The 20,458-nt window shown below is 39.1% G+C and overlaps 1 protein-coding gene across 1 annotated transcript in view; it reads right to left on the bottom strand.

Annotated features, from left to right (window-relative positions):
* The window catches only part of rtn4r (reticulon 4 receptor), a 62,641-nt gene extending 42,417 nt beyond the window's left edge, over positions 1-20,224 (bottom strand). Inside the window, exon 1 of the mRNA XM_088434469.1 lies at positions 19,765-20,224. Coding sequence (XP_088290595.1) covers positions 19,765-19,786 — 22 coding nt within the window. The 5' untranslated portion in view covers positions 19,787-20,224. The remainder of the gene's footprint in view (positions 1-19,764) is intronic.
* Positions 20,225-20,458: the final 234 nt, after the last annotated feature.

Here is a 20,458-nt window from a genome sequence, read left to right as displayed (position 1 = left end):
CAGGCGGTATCCATTCGCTTCCCTGATACGTGGAGAGCATAATTACATTGCTGCACTATTGACAGACGATCTCTTTTGGAGGGACTCAATTATGCAAAAAAGGAAGAGAAAGCAACTGAAGAAATGATGATTCGGTGGAAAATATATCGGCGAGGAGCACGAACAAAAGTTCTCCATGGACAAGGATAAGTGGGAAGAAAAAGAAGCAATTTGAGCCGCCTCTTCTCGTGGCGAAGAAAGAAAACACTTGTCATGGGGCAAGTGAGCTTGAGAAGACAGAGAGCCTGCGCCATTTTGAAGAATGGAAGTGAAAATGACGCAATTTATGGTATATGATAATATTGACGGACGTCGAAAGATGTGTAAAGAATTAAACAATGAATGCTTTTGAATATTTTGGGGAGAGATTTGTTATTCACTCAAAAATATCGGTGCTTTGAACGTATTTTTCAGAATCGAGGCTATGAGCCTGATCAAACCGATGCCGTTGAAGTGTTCTTGAGCACGACACTGAACCCCCAGTTGCTCCTGATGCTGCGTCATTAGTAGATACATGAGTAGTCAGTCAATGTGCTTTGAGTACCTAAGGGAGAAAAGCACTATATACGAGAAAACCAAACATTTACCATTCATATATTTTCAATCCAGTTGTGGAATGTGTGTTTGTGGATCGGCAGGCACACGCGTTTATTTTTTAGAGAAATATCACATGGTTGCAATAAATTCCTACAATAACTATTCAAGGCACGTCCCTCCAGAATTCTCAATGACAAGACCAGACTAAGGTGAGCCTTCATGTCCCTCTGGAATATCCACCGCTGGATATAAGATTGAAGTGGAGGATGGTGTGTCTATCGCTCTTGTCTGAAGAGGATTAGAGAAGAACTACATTACTGGAATTTTGATGAGAGATCCTCCTTATTTGGTGTATTTTTTATTCATCGCAAAGTTTCCCAGACGAACCCCAAACGCAGCTTGGATGCTGTTGTAGAATCCGCTAGTTAAACGGTTATCATCGTGGAGAAGCTGGCCCTACAAGTGCCCTTTCAGACTGATAAATGGACAATGCCCCCCCTTTTCCTTCACTCCTGTGGCTGCGATGCAGACAGGTGTGGCTGCTTCTGTATTGCTCTTTTGTCAATGATGTTCTATGTGTCTTGGACAGTTTGATCCTGTTGAGTCAATTTCATTGCCATTTACTTGTGCAGGTGTAATGACAATAAATATCTGTCTATAAAGGCTCGTTTTGTGTCTTTCACGTCCAAAAGTTGTCTATTTTCACGCAGAACCAATTTCAAATGTTGGAAATGGCCTGAGAGCAAATCAATCAAGGCTCTTGAAATGCTCAACTACCTGAGAAGTGTTACTTTTTCCCCCTCGATTCTTGGAAGTCGTGGGGGATTGAATGCCTCAAAATTGAAAGTAGAGCTACTGTATTTCTTTTTTTAAACGTAAAAAGATGCGACTATAGGTCATGTCTACTTGAATAATGTGGCTTTGTTGAAAATGGTTGTGTAGTGCTTTGTTACAAATAGAGCTGTCAGCCATAAATATTTTCGTCTCCGTTGTTCAGTCAGTGCATCACTGTATTTATTGCATCACTCAAGGCTCTAAGACATGGGAAAAATTGGTAGGAGGATAACATGAGTACAGCAGTTTGATTATTCTGTTTTAAAGTTGTTGGGTTTTTTTCCCCTGGTTGGGTGATTTCTACTAAAATAGCATAACAAATGGCATTTTATTAACTTACAGATTGGACATGATACTGATATTGGGGTGACATTTTGTTGTTTTAATATTACAAAATATTACAAAATTAAATGATTCTGTGTTCTGTAAGTCAAATAAGATGGCGTTCGTGCTTTTATAAGCTTGTATTTGCACTACACCTTTATCTCAACCAATCCTGTATTTTACCCACCTATGCTGCATTTCCCAAAAGCTTACAGATTAATCAGGCCAATCGAATCGTTGTGAAGCTTGAGGTAAATGGATTTGGAAGATTGTAGTAATCTAAGATGCCCAAGGATAAAGTATGAGGGAATGACTCAGATCGATCAACGAGTATTCTCATGATCTGTGCTTGTAGGTGCCTGGTAGGATTCTGTGCGAGGTTGAGTTTATTGACTGATATTCATTAAAAAAAAAAAAGCCTGCGGAGCTGCTGTGTTCCAAACCATTTTTCAACTAAAATACACAGTAAACTGTGAAAAATAAAGGACTGACCGTGGGTTCACCGAGAGGGGTTAACTATGTGTGAACCGAATAATGGTTTCTATGACCGTCAGGTCAGAGAGAGGAACCCCCTCTGGAGCAGCTCCAGAAACACATTAAACCCATGTGGACAATGATTGCTCAATGATTCCTCTACCGGTATCATGCCAGTACAAGATGTCGTCTGCTCATCCTCGATAATGCTCAGCGTTCACTCTCTCTGCTGAGTAATGCTTGATGTTCAGGGGTGACTTGCAGTGCACTCAGGTCGGGTGCAACTAATGCAGATGGTTCCTAATGCACTACGCTTTTGAAATAAAAGGTTTCTATTACGGGCTTGTGTGCAGATGGAATCCATTGACGGGAAACGCTGGACCACAAGCGACCTCCTAGAGTTTCCGAATGCATACATCTTCACCGACATCGCCGCTCGCTTTTAATGGAAGACTACCTCCGTTGCGGAATGTGGTTATCGGCCAGAGGGGTTCATAACTCAGGCAAGTTTTCCAGACAGTTTAATGCCTTAATGGCTGGTGATTGGTGTCATTGATTAGCCTTTATGAAGGGCCCACAGACAGGAAGTCGTTTTTCATTGTGCCAGCCGTTTTAAGACCCCCCCACCGCCTTACACTACCTAATTTATATTAAAAAAAAAAAATAGATACATGATCAGAAATCAATGTGGCAACAATAACATTTGCAGCTAATCAGAATTGATGGGAAACAGACCATTTTATTTATTTATTTTATTTTTATTAAGGAATAGAAAATTACATTATGTCACAAGAAGATATTGCCAAAATTAAAAATATGAATTCATGAGTACATTACACAAGATGGTAACACAGCCGGAAACAGCTGAAGTAAAAACATGTGGAAGGACATCTAAATATTTTAAACTACTTGGTTTAAACCACAACCACTGCTTCGCTCGTGATATAAATGTTAAAAATATTTTTGTGAACAGTATAAAAATAAATGAATAAAATAAATAAACAGTGTGGAAAACTGGTTGATACCTTCAACAAGGTAAAGTTTTATCATATATATATATATATATATATATATATATATATATATATATATATATATATATATATATATATATATATATATATATATATATATATATATATATATAGTATATGCATATATAGTAAATTACAATGTAAACCAAATCTGGTGCGATAAACAGTAAAACAAATGAGACTGTTTTGCTCCTGACTGTTTTGTTCCTGACCAATTCCAGCTTCTTAGTCTAATGCTGATATTTTGCTTCTGTTGTCTGCCTGACATTAACCTACGAGGACTTTTTGGCATTTACTTTAGTTGCAGTAAAATTTCAATCAACTCTAGTGGAAATATATCTCAGCACTCTTTGGAGTTTGTAGTTTTAGACAGTTTGACGCAAAACAGCGTGTCCAAGACTGACATAGATTAGAAAATCCAGTTATGTGACTAAAGTGCAAAAAGCATGGGCAAGAAGACAGTCTGCATTAAATTGATTTTTTTTCACCGTGCACATGACTAAAATAATAACCATCTTGTATTTTAACTAATTCACTGCCATTGACAGGCATAGAAGTCAAAAATCCATTTTGACTTGGCTAACAGTGAATGAATTAACACCTAGCCTTCATATGTCAACCTCTCACACAAGGATGACGTCTCTTCTAGATATGTGTGTCTGATACAGTATTCAACTGGAATGATGTTATGTAGTGGAAGCCAGTGTCGTCAAATCAGAAGGGAAGCTGCACCAATCTCCAGGCACTTTTCTCCAAAGTTAACTATGTGTGCTGTGAAGTGTCTCCTCAGTCTGCTTGCTAAACCATGCGAGTCAGCAAGCAGCAGGGGGTTGGAGCCATTTGGGTGTGTGTGTGTGTGTGCGTGCTTGTCCATGTCATGCCCCTTTACAACTGAAGTTTGTACCATCTGAGGCAATGAGCTGAGATGGTGGAGAGAGCGCCTCCTTCCTCCAGTCTCAGATTTATCTTTATAATGTGCAATATATTCATGCAACGCCCTTTAAAGGCACGGAGGGACGCTCATTACGCTCAGGCCCCAAACTTAACATTCTAATGTCTTCGAAACGGGGGGAGAAAATATAACCTGTCATTTTCTCACAGGTAAACCGCCAAATGATTTATAGAAAACGGCCGTAAATTTGCAGCGGACAAATGAGTTGAAAAATGCAATGAATGGAAATACGCCACCGGTTGTTTGACTCATTAAAAAAACATGTCGCTAAACCTCAGCACCTCTGATGGGGAGAAAAAGGCTGATCTGTCAAAGCTCTAATGTCTGTCAACAACTCAATTTCTGGCGCTGGTCCCGGGACGTCACAGTGAGACCATCAAGAACTGGTTTTCTCACGCTGGCGTCGCAAAGGAACCTTCATCAAAATTTGTTTACAGCTCAGAATTTGAGTGCTCTACTCATCTCTTTCACTGGAATCATTGCGGTAATGATTTGGGAGCTTTACGCATACGGGCATGAGAAAAAGAGACAATTTTCGGGGGCAACATTGTCATGCAACACTGACACATTCTTTTTCCTTTCTTTCCATATTCCTCATCAGCTCAATTATTTTTTTCCAGTGCCCTGATACTGAACACCTGAAGCAGCCCATGGGAATTCTACAGCAGCACTCCTGCATTGAATGCCAAAAGGGAGTCGAAAGAATCTCAGTATTTCCACACTTTTACATGAATACATTTTATAAATCCAGTGACAGATATGCTTGGGAAGAAATCATTCTTGACTGCTCTGCAGGGGGCGCTGAAACCCCCAAAGATGTAGAATATTTCTCTAAATTAGCACAGTACTGTTTGAACTATGGTGATATATATGGGAGCTGTCCTAGCCTACAACTTTCCTTTTCCTACCAACGTCTGTACTTGGCACATCTGAGCAGTAGGAAAATGAATAAAAATGACTTTGGGATTCCATGCACCATTTGACCTTATGGTTACAGGGGTCCCCAAGCCTTTGTTTTATCCAAAGGCCATGTTACTATTTTTCTTGTCAGATGGGAGGCAGGGCCAGTTTGTAACAAAATGTGTGACAATCGCAGAGATGTCTGAATGTGAATGTTTATTTTTTTTCCAGAATTCCACACATAACCAAATATTAGTACCCCTTTCAAGGATCTTGATTGTAAAAAAAATGAAAATGAATTACAATATCAATGCCACACAAAGCCAATTATTAATACCCCTTTCTGGGTTCTTGACAGGGAAAAATGTGAAAAGAAATAACAATAACAATGTCACACAAATATTAATACCCCTTTCTGTCAACTTAACAAGAAGAAAAATAAAAAAAAAGGAACATTATTGCTCCTAATCACCAAATATTAATACCCCTTTCTGTGATCATGACATGGAAAAATATTGCATGGTCAGAAAAGAAACAAAAATCTAATTTGTCTCTACTATTATTGTTCAAGGGGCCAGGCAAAATGCAAAAGTGGGCCGTATCCAGCCGGCGGGCCATAGTTTGGGAACCACCGGTTTAAGATGAACACTCATAAATGAGATATCCTGCTGTGAATACTGCATTCACTTCTCTTTTCAGCAGGGTTACATAAATTTAACCCAATCACTGTAAGATGTTAAAATGATTTTTGACTTAGATAAATGTCCAGTTAAAATGGATGTCACTGCCATTGAATGAGTTTATCTGGTTTCACCCCCAGTACTATGTGACACCTTGTTAGGTATGGTCCAGCTTAGTATGTTAACAAATGATAAAGAACTCCTCAGAAAACCTCAGAATAACTTTAAGATTTCATCCAGACAATCAACCAAATAAAAGAATCATACAAAGTTTGAGAGACATTCAAGGAAGTGAATATGATTTGTTCATCACATTAAAAATGTAGACAAATTTGTTGGGTCTGTGCCGAACAGTTAAATGATGGAAACAATTCAGACAAATAACAACCAATTTGGGAAGGAAACAAAGGGATAAATATGCCGTGTCTATTTCTGGCTCACAAACAAAACATATTTTGGACAGATGGAGACAAATATGGAAAAATTAAGCAGCCGTTACTCAGTCCATAAGGGTTTGGCCTTGGGCATGTCAGTTGTTATGATACAAATACAGATGAAACAAAACAATTAAACAACCAAAAAAAGACTTCAAAGGGCAACTCCAGCTAGGATGGTCCGTTTTTCACAAACAAGCTCAATTGATATATTTTTCAATTAGGAATATGATATTAGCTTGCAATTTCAATTTCATCTATTTGTTGTGGAGAAATCAGTAAATAACTAATGAATTTAAAAAGGCCACCTACAAGTGAACATGGCAAAAAGCCTTCCTGCTTTTCCCCATGAAGTGTGGAAAGGTACCAGACAAAATGTTGTCCATTCAAAAAAGTCGTTGTACGTTGTTGTTAATAGTGTCAAAAACCCAAGTTCAATCTGTCCCGAAATTGTATGTGGACCTTTCTACTACTGCCTAATTCAACCCAATTAATTCCAAATATCCTGACTATCCACTCCATGGCAAATTAGCAAAAGTATAAAAAAACATGAGCAGGCTTTATATTTCTGTCATGCGTGATCTGTTTTACTAAGCCATGCAAACACAATGCACTCAGAGAGGCTTTTCGAAGCCTAATTGTTTGCATTTTCTTGTGAATTAGGTTTCAATTCACTGAATTTTCACCCCAAATTTACCTCCAAGGGATATCCAAAAATGTGTACTGTGAGGAAAAAGTAGTGTAAACCTCCTTTTTTACTGTAATTTATGTTGTTTCTGTGTCTGGTACATGCAGCATCCACTTCAACCTGTGGGCCTGGAAGGGGGCTCCTCCCACCTGTGGTCCCTTCTGGAGGTTTCTGATTTTCCCCTAATTTGGGGTTTTTGAGTTTTTCCTTCCCCTTCTGGGAGCTTTGACAGGGGATGCTGTTGTATACCCTATACTGAAAAGATGTCTCTGTACGACCTCTTTTCATTCTGTGAAGCCCTTTGAGACTTCGGTGATTTAGGGCTATATAAATAAAATTTGATTGATTGATTGATTGACATACAAACCTATTAAATAAGTTCAAAACAGTCAAGTGTTCAAAACAGTCAAGTATCTGCTAAAGTTGTTGTTTGGTTGATCAGCTCCCTTTCATGGTATTCAGCCTTGATCCTGATACCATAAACTAAAACCCATTTCCATCCCTCTTCTGTCTGCCACCTTATCCATACTAAACTCTTTTCCTTCTTCCTCCTATCCTCTCTTTCCTCAAGTCTAACCGATTACAGAAACTATTAAATGGACGTCATGGTAGGCAAGGTACGGGTACACTTGATTTGCCATGGCCTGCTATCTACACAAGGGAATCGGCGTTTACGCTTACCGATGTCGACAAGAAGATGAGTGACAGGCCTGTGTGTCATGTAGGAAATGACAGATTTAGCCAGTGAGAGATCTCACAGGTGAGAGGAAGAACCGACGACTGAAATGTCGCCAGGAATGTACTTGCCAAGATGAGTCGCTACATAAGAAGTCTACATAAGAAGAGCGGTGTCAGATTTGCATCTTAATAAAAACAGAGATTACGGAAAGCGGAACTCGATTCACGTCAAAGCTCCTAGGTGTGACGGATTCCACTACGTCGAGGTCCCGAGGAGGCCAGTCCGGTCGCCGCATTCTCGCAGGGACGTATCATGCATTTGCAACAACCTGGTATCGATTTGTGTTTGAAAGAAAGTTACATGTACCGGCAGAAATTGGCTGAACTCCTGTTAAAAGATCAACAGATCAATTCCTCCTGAGCCAGGAAGTGACAAGCTATTTCCCGTGAATGACCCCTTGTTTGTTTTTAAGCGATTCATCTCTCCAGGGACACAAGTTACCAATTACACTCACCTTGCTGTAAGGAAGTGTTTTTTTTTTCCCCTTTTTGGCACACTCACTGTCTTGACTTTTGCTTTTATTTATTTTACTTTGAGGGAGTTCTCAGCTGAGCTGAGAGAAATGTTCCAGGTCAAGTCAGTTTCTCATTCCACATCAAATTGGAATGATGCAATAGCAGTGGCCAGGAAGAAAGGAAATGGATGGACCGGAAATGTCTTCAACCTTTCATCCATCCATCCATTATAAAGAGCCGCTTATCATCACTAGGGTCGCAGGCTTGCTGGTGCCTATCCCAGCTGACTTCGAGCAGTAGGCAGGGGACACCCTTGACTTGTTGTCAACACACCTAAGAACTTTACATAGTAGAATCAAACATCAGCAACACCTAAGAAATATTTAGTATGTCCAATACACCTGTCATGCATGTTTTTGGAGAGTGAGAGGAAGCCCGAGTGCCTGGGAGGAACCCAGACAGGTTTGGGGACAACATGAAGACACCTCACAGGTAGGCCGGTGCGAAATGGATCTGAACTCCCTGAACTATGAGCGGATGTGCTAACCACTGCTCCGCCCGGCATCCAATCTGCATAGACTAATTAGCCATAGCCACCGAGGATTAGTGAAAATACATTTTCCTAACTTGTCTTCACCAGATATTAACACGAGGTCACACAGTTTGCAAAATGTAACTGACGCCACATTGGTGACATCAACAGAATGTGATACCGTATTGGGTAAATTCAACAACTTGGAGCCAAAATGATTTGTTTTCTTTTCAAACTATTGTTTCCTTCCTTCCACTCAAAGTGCTTCCAAGGCCCTCAACACTATCGAATAATCTTTAAAAATCACTCTAAATTATGCAACCTCGGGAATCACATTTGTAATGTTTGCCCTTCACATTAAAGGCATTCCATTACCATAAAAATGGCCCTTGATAATGAAATCAAGAACAAGAAGAAGGGTCTAATATGGGGATTGAAAACTTCAATGATGTAGGGGATCATCATTTTCATTAGTGCTTCTGAGAGAACAGTTGGACCAAACAAGATGGACCTTATAAAAGGAAATTGTGTTCTTAATACAATTTTACAATACATTATTCATAATACATACAGTATCTCAATGCATCAGTAAAATATGCATTATGAAAAGAAAGGATTTGAAAGAGCCCAACAACCATATACTGTGGCCCCCTGCCCTCAGTACAAAGGGCTCTCAGGGCTTTTTATTTTTAATAATTTTCCCCACTTTTTGTAATGAATGTACTGTATATAAGTTTCTATATCAGCTTTGTAAAACATATATGTTGGTCTGTTATTTGTTTGTAATATTTGTTCATGTGTTACACTGAGTTAAATGAATATTTTTTCTTCTACTGTTGTGTAGCTGTCATCTAGTCATGAATCCCTCATCTGTCCATCTACCCATCGAGCCACGTATTATCTACTGTATCTGCCTTTGTGTAAATCAATTCATTAATCTGTCAATCATTTCTCCAATCATCTTTGCGCCCATTCGACATGAATGCCGTCCTTCTGCCATTGTCCTTCCTCCGGTTTGATTTGTGGGGCAGTAAAGCCATCCTCCCAGAAAAGCAAAAGATGAGCATGACTAGCAGGGTTTCATTGGGCATTGGAGAGCTAATGGAAGTATATTACTGAATTCTAGCAACCATGCAGTGGCCTAGCATTTTGGCGCTCTAGCCAAGATGTTACATCCTGCCTCCCTTCATTGATGACTTGCAAAAAATCACACAGTTTTTAATATAAAATGGGATATGTTCATAATGTCTTTTGTTACTGTCAAACATAAGGCAAGGGACTAGCTGTGATGACATCTAAATATTTCGACCTAATCAACAGAATATATTTTAATGACACTCGTCACTTTACATAAATGTTTATGTAAATCCAACATGTTCATTTTTTCAGCATTTTATCATTTTTTTGTAATAACAGGCACTGCTATAATGTTAAATCTATGTGAACTGGGGCATGTTCAAGGTAAGTAGTCCAGTCATTGTAAATAGTTGCATCTTCCACATGTGAAAGAGTCATTCATCCACAAAAGATTTGATCTGTCTTTTACTCAGTAATCAAACAATGTTTTTTTTTTCTTTTGTCACTTTATTTCACTATTCAGTCGTATTGCAGTTCATTAAGTTTCACATGTTGCATTAGTCACAGGAAATGAGGAGCATTATATTTCTTTGCATTTGAATTACATGAAAATGTTGAAAAATTGTTGAGAAAATCAAAATAAGCAAATTTGTTGTAAATAAATAGAAGAGACATAATACAGATGTTTTTATTTATATGACTCAAATGCGTTTGTTTCATATTTCTTCACAACAAACAAGGATGTCAAACTTTTTCAAAATAACGTGTTAGTTTAACAACGTATGATGTTACATTCCCTTTAATGAGATAGTCTTGCAAAAAAAAAGTTCTTTTAAATGTTTTTCATCATGGGGTCATTTTATTTTCATATACAATTTAGAGAGCAGCTCTTATCATCACACATCTCGAAACATACAGCAACTTGGGTGGCTCTCAAGAACTGATTCAATGCAAGTGACGCACAGTGTGTTAGTCGTCGCGCTGCCTGGTTGTGAGTGCTCGATTTTGAATTATTTCCGTTGTGTGTAATTGTTTGTATTGGACTCAACTTACTTCTCTTTCTTTTTTACTTAACATTTGGATCATCCATGCATCCACCAGCCTCTTATGACGTTATCAGTAATAATAGAATTACAGTAAAGCTCTTCGACAACTAAATCATTTTTTTTTGTCGTAGAGGAATTTTTACTATACATCAGTAGTCAAACTCCAGCCTTTTTAGCGCCCCCTAGAGTCCGCAACGGCTTTAGCATCTGCCAATCCTGCCCAATGACCAGAAAAAAAAGCAATTTCATTCATCTTTTGCTTTGCCTGCTTTCTCTCCATCAGTCCATTTATATATCTATCAACGTGGCACCGTTGCTAGCTAAAATCTGCTCGGGCCTCCTTTGACAAGGGCTCCATTCACGCGTCTAATTTAAGAGTCGCTTGTGCTTCTGTCTGATTAACAATTTACCAGGCCATCAGTCAGCCTTCTCCATGGTGGTGTAATCAGTGTCATCAGCGCAGAGGCTGCACGGTGCACATTTGCAGCTGGACTCCCAATAAGCACGCAACAGAAGGAGAAAGTGGACTGAAAGTGAAGCAACACAACAGAATGACATGACAAATGGGTGATTTGTTTTCACGTGTTAAAAACCGCCACCATGCTGGCAATACGGGAGGAAGCCTGTTCTCACAGCAGAGGGTGCTTTGCTTGGGTGTTGCGTGCAGGCTCAGAGAGTAATGCGTACCTCATCTCTGTCGCGGCTGCACATTTTCCGCTTGCACTTTGAAAGGCTGCACCGAGGCACACTGAGAGGCTTGACCCGCTCTGTCATGCGCAAGCACCTTTAAATGGATTATGATACAGTGTCACAGTAGATTTTTGTATATAGAAGCTAAAAAATCCTCCTTCCGCCCTTCCACGGTGAAGATGCATCACATTAAATCACGGAGAGCGCCAACCTCAAGTCAGTCAAGAGCCAGAAGAAAGACTGCCTTTTTTTCCCACAAACAGTTCATCAACTCAGGAAGGATTAGCTTTGCTTTCCCTGGAACAAAGCAAATATGGATATACTAATTCGTACACTTGTGTGAAAAAAGAAATGAGGAATTTGTGATTTCTGGTATGTATGAGCCCAAATGACACCCTTGCACATGCCCTGCTTGTCTCAGCGATGATTTTTGTTTTTGAAGCTTTTCCAATCCCAAAAGCCAATTCTCACAGTACCTGGACAGGGGGCCAATTGCAGGTCGACAAAATCGTGTCAGAGTACCTGTACTGCAACTTAGAAGTAGAGTGCTTTCAGCAGGTGTAAATATGGGACGTATTGAATTTCTCACCGCTGAAAATGCAGAAAAATGCGTCGTTGGTTTTCAGACGGAAAGTAATCAAAGCCAAAACAATATGTCTGAAAACGGATGTTGCGATGTCTCTATGAATTTCAGATGAACACAAAGGAGATGGAAAGGGGCATCGTCTGCTAGGCAACTACAGTACAATAGCATTTCAGCAGATCTTGTGGATTAAAACATTTTTTCAGACCAACAACAATATATGATAAATAAAAATATGCAGGGAGAAATAGTTTCCACAAGAAAAACTAAGCATGGATCACTGTCTTACTTGGCTAATATGTACTTGGGGATCATTCAAATATATATATATATCTAGTTTGAAGCACTATTGAATATCTACAGCTACACTTTTAAGACCAAAGAAAAGCACAATCCAAAGAAAATTAAATTAGCCACATTGAAAAGCATGAAAGTCCAAGATTGCAATCTCATTACAATAATTTTTAGCTTACTGCAGTGTAGCAATTTTTGAAAAATGCATCTGCCAAAAAAATGTCACCAGACATTTGCATGTTAGTGTGCAATATTTCAGTCTCTTTCATTGTGATAAATGACTGAAATTCTGATTGTCCACCCATTTCTTTTTCTCGCTTCTTCTCTTGAAGATCACAGGAATTTCTTATCCAACAGCAGTCTTCATATTGTTTTTCATTTTTATTTTGTCAAATCTAGTCACAATATTCATCAGTTTGTTTGTAAAGACAGCCTTAATCGAACGCAAGAATAAATGAAAGATACTGTGTGTGAGGACATTTACCCAGTTTCAGATATTGAACTGGCCCACTGAGGACGGCCATAATGCTGATGTGGCTCGGAATAAAAATGACTTTGACACCCTCGCTCGGCGTGTACACGTGTGTAGTGCACCAGCACTACATAAAAGGTGCAGCCAATTAACAGAATTCCCCGATGGACTATGCTCATCCGGATGCAGTGAACATCTCAGCTCCACCTCCGCCTGCCGCAGTCCATCAATGTGACTGAGACGTTAATAGCGCCAAGCCTCTGTTGCACAAAGCACTGACATCTTCATCCTCGATTTTTTTTCGTTTCATTATGAGAACAATACCTTTTAGACGTGGAAGGAATCTACAATGGACTAAATCAATGAGGTCTTGTGTTAGCATATCATTAAAATGTTGTAATTGAACATCAAACAAGATTTTGAAGTCTTTTACAGCGGTCATTATGTTCATTTAGTTTTATTTGGTTTGAATTCACATCACATTGATTCTCATGGATGCAATTTTACTTTGCTTGTTCAGAATGTTACAAAGTTGTGCAAGCAAGGTCAAATTCAACTCCACCAGTTTCAAAGATTCCGGAATTTGTAGGTGTAATCAGATTTTGTTGGCTTGCAGTCATTTATTTATCTTTCTCAGAAATGTTGGTTAGGTGTTGCCAAGGAACACAATTTTTTAGTTTAAAAGTTTAAGAAGCAGATATTTCTGGTTAATTCAACAGTCTAATGGATGAAGAAAAAGTGTTTTAGAGATACTCATAAAGGACCTTTCAGCATTTAAAGTTCATCTTAAATGTTAATTTTACCCTTGCTACAAAATACCAAGCAAAGAAAACTTGTGATAGGCTGAGCAAAAATGAATCTAGGGCTTGATTTATTAGGACCTCAACATGTGGGTGCTAATTTAAGCATTCACTCTGAACAGAAGTTTCAACAGGCATAAAACAATTAAGAGCATTGATAGAGAGCATTGATTATTTGTTTCTTTCTCATCCAGAATTATGACATGACTCCTTCTTGTGACTGCCTCTAAGTCAGCTCATCAATCATTCAGAAGCTTCAAAATGCCATTGCTGAACAACAACATGGTCCTACTTGCGAGAACACCATATGGTATAGAAAGCACGATATTAGTGCACACCAAATCATTTGTATGTCATTTGCCATAACTTTCCTGATTTAGGCTTTTGATTTTTAATCCATTCTTTCTCGTATGTCCTGAAATACCTTAGTTCACAAATAGGTTTAGATTCGTGAGGGAAGGTCAGCCGCGCCCGGGATCCACACTCCCTTTAATACATTTTGGTTTTTGATGGACATCAAGATTTCATTGGCAAAGTTTAGCTTTTTTAAAATCAGCAATAATGAGCGTTTTTAGGCAATTTTTTTACTGGGTTTAACAGATTACAACGATATTCATACATCCTCTCCCACCATAAAAAATAGGCTAAAAATGTTGCTGATGTTTGTTTCTACTATGTTAAGTTAAATACTAAACGCCGAATTCATGTAAAACAGTCAAATATTCTGCCTGTATATTATATCTTTTTGAGGTAAGTGACCAAAAAAAGAGACTGTGTGTTTTCTAGGAATTTAAATCTTTGACCGTGTCACGATTCTATTCAAATTTAAATCTATAGCTGAGCAAAGAATCACCATTTATCTTCGGTTTACTTTGCAAGAACAAATAACAAAAGGAAACATTGCTTTTTTTTTTTTTTGCAAGGAACATGTGGACAACTGCTCTTATTTGAAGCTAGCTATAAATCGTATAGCTTTTATAGTATAAAATACGATTGAACTAAAATAATAATTGAAAAAAGTAGAACTTGATGCATTGCCATTTCACAGAAAGGTGTGGTATCAAAATAATATATGAAAAACTGTTGCTCAAATGACACATATTAATATATCTCAGTATTTTTGTTTGCAAACAAGATTTGAACATAAACTTTTTCAAGTGAGCAGCTAAGCTAAATTAAGAGAAGGGGCAAAGCATGAAACATGTGCCAGTTCATCTCTGAGCAAATCAGAAGAGTTATCCATCACAATCGTAACATAAATGCAGTATAGACAGTATTTTCATTCATTTAAAATGTATGTTTATGTGTTTGCAAACATTGTCTTGTATTTTATCTTGTTTTGTTTTATTTTGTGAACATGCTGAAGATTTATGTTGTGTTGATTATAGATCATTTGCTTTCTATGCCGTATGAATATTTGCTCTTGGGTAGGTTATTTATTTCAGGTGCGCGCTTGAGAGAGCCAGGATAGTCATGGTGTTGCTGTATTCAATTATATTTGAGACACTATGAGCAAACAATATTGGATTTTGAGCACAGAAAAATGAATTGAGTGAGCAATAATATTTTGAGCAAGCAATGAAAGATTTTGAGAACATAAAAAAAAAAATCTCTCATTGCTCACTCTTAATAGCAGTCCCTCTCCCGCTCAACTTGCGACTCTGCGTGCTCAGTTTTTTTCCCCTCTCGCACTCAGCTTGGCACACACGTGACAAATGTGCCACAAAGCCAGCCAACCTGTTTGGTCTCCAATTACGGACACAAGGAAAAAGCAAACGGGATCGAGTCGCTCAGACTTGGGAGGGAGAAGGTATCCGTCCTTCGCTGTTTGATTTTGTGCGTCGTAAGAGTAGCCTTGACTTTCCAGAATGGCCTGTGTGGTGACGTCATTGCACAGCATACCTCCAATGTAGTACGGAAGCGGACAACAAAAAATAAATAAAATGAAACTACGGAAGTGGAGAGGAAGCGTATCAGTTTCTTTTTATTTTCAATATCGATATTGTGATGTTTTAAATCGATTTTAATTGTAGTAAATCGGAATCTCGATTCTTACGTGAATCAATTTTTCTGGCACAACCCTAGTATTTCAGTCATTGGTAACTATGCATATTTATTAAATGATCATCAGAACTAGCAAATACCGAAAAAAAATCCATCTTGACCAGGCCCTAATATACATTAGTGAGGAAATTCTACTTGCCCTCTCGCCTTTCGCCTGCGCTACGCCAGTTACATTCCACTATTTTCATATAATGTAGTCCTCCTACAACACGCAAAATGGACTGTCCAGGATTATGTGGTAGATGCAATCTAGGTTTAGCCTTTGTTCTTTTTCACATAGAAACATTCGTAAATAAGTTCCAAAGTTTTTTGGGGACAAATCAAAACTTAAATATATTTTGCATTTATTTATCTAGTTTTATGAGCCAATAAATGATGACTAGAAATATCGTGGAACCCATTGAACCATCAAACATTTTTGTTCCAATAAAAGGATCTTGTATATTTGAGAGAAGGAAGTAAAATGTCATCATACGTGACTATATTTGACCATATTTGCCGATGTCAAGAACTCATATACAGTACTGTTAACACAAATAGTGACAGGCTCAAATAAAACTGACCCATGCTCTCCGCACACACAAATAAAAACGGTGGCAGCAGATGGACATGTACGAATCCGATCCCCCCGTGCCCTATCGGACTAGAAAGCAGACGTTAGCCGTGACCTCGATGCATTGCTAAAGCATAATTAGTTGTCAGGAAACCTGAAGAGGCCTGGACGAAGCCGAGTAAATCAGACTTCAGCACCTGGGACATGGACTGAATATAGATTCAGTCCAAAAAGCCTGACATTAAAACTAGAAATCTCAGCACTTGGCATCGCGATCAATAAGTCAGTGGCATTGATTGACTACACACCCAGCTACAGACATATAACAGTCATCTGGCTCCAATATAGAAATTCTATACATCTCCAGCTAAATGCTGCAGTGAATGCCTTGTCTGTTCAATTATTTTGTTCTAAGTCTCCAATGTGACGTGAGAGAAGAATTGGACCTCAACTTGAAGTAAAAGCAATCACTCCTCATTGACGTGAAAGGAAAACATAAAATATTTTGCATTCCCTCACTTAGCGGGAGCTTTTTGGCATGCATGAACGGTGTGAACCATAAGACCAAATCCCACAACCTTCAAGCATTCCATCTTTCAGTCTACCGTTTGAATGAACAAACACAAACGCGTAAACAAACCTCCTTTTCTGCTCTTTATATGCACGCCCACCCAAACACAAAGATGGATCAATTTCACATTTCCGCTCAGGGTTGCAGAAGATGTCGCCTTTCATTGTCAGTTTAAGGCACCATGTTTGATCCCACCTAATGCTACTATGCAAATCAGCCATTGTTATTCTTTCTGCGCGTGTCCTCGTTTTCTTTGCGGCATGATAAGTCCCTGACAATTATCTCTCCACCTCAGATGCTGCATCCTGTGGCCTATTTCCTAAAAATAGGCCAGTGTTTTTGGCACTGCCACAAAAAAAAACAGTTAACTCATTAAAGAAAAACAATAAGTCTGACTTTTGCATAGCTTTATAACTGCTGAAACTGAAGCATTTTGTTCCACCATAATAGTTTTAGCCATGCATTTGGGCTTTGAAGGTTTTTTGTTTGCCAGTGAATAAAACTAGCCAAGAGCGAGAGCTTTGCCACTCAGGCATTGATAAGATTCTTATTAGGTTGGGGAAAAAATGGAATTTAAGTCTTACCACAATCTGACTCTGACAAAAATAAGAGGAAAACATGGAAAACAAGTTCTTTTTTTTCACACGTGCATGCTGTATACTGTATACAGAGTTCACGATAAATTAGGGCAATTGATTTTTGCACACAGTGAGATAATGAGATCATTTCATGGAAAACACAAAATGAGCAGTGTCTATCACTCGATTACAATTACCTCCCTATCCCCAAAGCTCTGAAGTGAAACAAATGATGTATGCATGATATCCAATGTCTCTCACAATATCCCATACTTAATGTTGTACGGTGTATATAAAAAATGTATGTGTGTGTATAGACTGTATATATGTATGTATAAACAAGACTTTCTCATGAACTGAACTTTTTTCCCCCAATAGTTTTTCATTAGTGCTATAATACGATCTCATAACTTATGCCCCATATTCCCAAATTTTCAAGTAATGAACTGTCAGCTGCCGCCTCATCAAGTTTTTAGGTACAAGTGCACACACACTCACACACAGAGAGAGAGAGAGAGAGAGAGAGAGAGAGAGAGAAAGAGAGAGAGAGAGAGTGAGAAGGAGAGAGAGAGAGTGTGAGAGAGAGAGAGAGTGCGAGAGAGAGAGAGAGAGAGAGAGAGAGAGAGAGAACAAGACTGTAATACCCTCAGCGTGTGGTTAAGGTTAATCAGTAATGATGTACTTTATTGCATGGGACCCACAGATAGGTGCTGCTGCAGACCGCAACTTACACTGAACTACCCAGCTCAAATTTCTTATTTCTCATCAAGATATTTTTTTCCTTTATCTTATTAATTTTTTCACTTACAAACTCATTCTCATGTATCACCTTGTTCACGTGAGCCCCACTACCCTGTCCATGCTCTACTGTACATCTCACCTGCAAAGTGATTAAAAAAGGGGTCTGTGGGATTCGGCGCCAGCAAAGGGGTCTGCACATGCATATGTATGACATGGTGTGACTTATCAAAGAGAATGCACAAGTAGGTGTGCCGCTTTGATTTATCTGGATGGGAAATGCAAAGATGGACCTGCCATAATCTGCAGCTTTCTTCCCGTAATCCTGCAGTTTTAGCCACATAATGAGCAGCTGAGGAGGAGTGTGAGCATGTTGCATAAGCCATGTCTGTGTGTGTTTGTGTGTGGCGTGTGTGTGTGCGTGTGTGTGTGTGTGTGTGTGTGTGTTTGTGAATCAGGGTGGAGCAGTGTAGATATTCGTATATACATTGGTGAAGTTCTAATTATAATGTTTGGGGACCACACTTGTAACTCTAAATATTGTATTGTGTGTATATATATATATATATATATATATATATATATATATATATATATGTAGTTGGAAACAAGCACTGCTAATTTTTATTTTAAAAATGCATACAGTAGAATTATTGAGAATTGAATAAAATCTAAACATTATTATTATTATTATTATTATTATTATTATTATTATTATTATTATTATTATTATTATTATTATTATTATATTTGCTTCAGTTCAATAAACATTGTGCTGTAGCTTTTGCTGTTCTCTTTGGACACCTGGCAGCAATATAATCCAGACACGGATATATTTGATCATAGACACTTAGTATAAAGCATAGTCAAGTAGATAAAGAAAACATTGTTGGCCTACGTGTGTTGCTCCACCATTTGTTAAAACACTGCTCTTCGCTAACCAATATGTTGCATTTGCAGTGTATGTTAGCAAAAAGCTAAAGACCTTTATTGAGGCTAACGTGGTTTGGGTAAATTCAAAATGTTATGGCTTTTACAGTTTTAGTTTGACAATCTCAAAAAACGTAATTGTATTCCCTCAAAACAAAAATGGATTTTGATGCTGAAAACTATTGTACGTTATCTTCTCATTGTTTACAGCATGATAAGGTGCATCCTCCTCCTAGCATGCAACATTCTTCACTGACCCGTGCGTCTGGCTGCCAAGAGATTTTTAGCCATTTCCATCGGGAGTGGACTGAAGAGCAAGCCATGTGCTCATTAGAATTGCTCAAAAGTCCAGCCCCGGCAAAAGCTCGCCAGACCCAATTTCCTGTCACTTTATTGGGTCCACTCTACACTGAGACCACGCCACAAAAATCGGCAATTATTAAGAGTGGTGGGGTGCTGGGGGGATCATGCAGTGCGTGGTGCTACTGAGCCGCCAAGTGGACTGTCTGCAAACTTCATCATAGGGGGAGACGGGGGAAGGGGCGACAGCTTCCAGGTGCGCGCCCTGGTTATCAAATACACACACGCACACACACTGCATGCATTACAGATAGAAAAAAACATGGAGGTTTCTAATCATCCTCCATAAATCCGAGTATAGCACAGTGGTTTGCTCAATGCGCAGTAATCCATCATGTCCGATTTATGTGCAAACTTTATACACAGCCCTGCTTCTATATACTCACCATCAGCAATAATGGTCTTCATGATTTGGGCCGAGGTTGTATTAATGTTATGGAAGCTGCGTAAATCCCAGCAGATATCCACCCAATGAGGAGGTAATTTGGAATCCGGACGGCCAGTCTGCAAGCCTTGCAAACTTTAGCCGCGGCTCTTCCCGAGTGGGCAGCCCGGTCCGTGCCTGCACCTCAGCTCAGTCATGAGGGCGACTTGAAGGGAAGGAGTCAGGGATAAACATCCACTTTTGGATCGGCGCACTCGAGACAAGCAGCCGGCGCAAGAACAGCTCCGACGAAGAGCTAAAGGTCCGCACACACAGACACAAAATGAAAGGGAAAAAGTCGAATCAGCGAAGGCGCAAAAACAAGATTGAATCCATGTTTTTAATAGCACACATCGTCTCGTCCAATCCTGTAGTTCCCAAGTCGAAAGAGGGAAAAGTGTGTGGATGCGCATGGATGGTGCGCGCTAGTGTGCGCGGTGGTGAGGGAGGGGAAAGGGGGGGGGGGGGGGGGCGGGGCTGCGTGGGGGAGGTAGGAGGAGAAAAAGAGAGGGAGGAAGACGGAGAGAATTCAGAGATAAATGTTTAATGTGTCCGTATCACGCTAGTAAAATGTCCATCCGATAATCTCAAAACAATTTCTATGTGAAGAGGGGGAGAAAAAAGTTGCTTTCTTAACTGCGTTTTCTGCCTGGTTT

This window comes from Hippichthys cyanospilos, chromosome 1 (genome assembly GCF_059441005.1).
Source record: "Hippichthys cyanospilos isolate Australia breed blue-spotted pipefish chromosome 1, RoL_Hcya_1.0, whole genome shotgun sequence".
In the NCBI taxonomy this organism is placed as follows: domain Eukaryota; kingdom Metazoa; phylum Chordata; class Actinopteri; order Syngnathiformes; family Syngnathidae; genus Hippichthys; species Hippichthys cyanospilos.
Note: the sequence above shows the minus strand (reverse complement) of the source record. Positions and strands in the feature narration are given on the sequence as shown.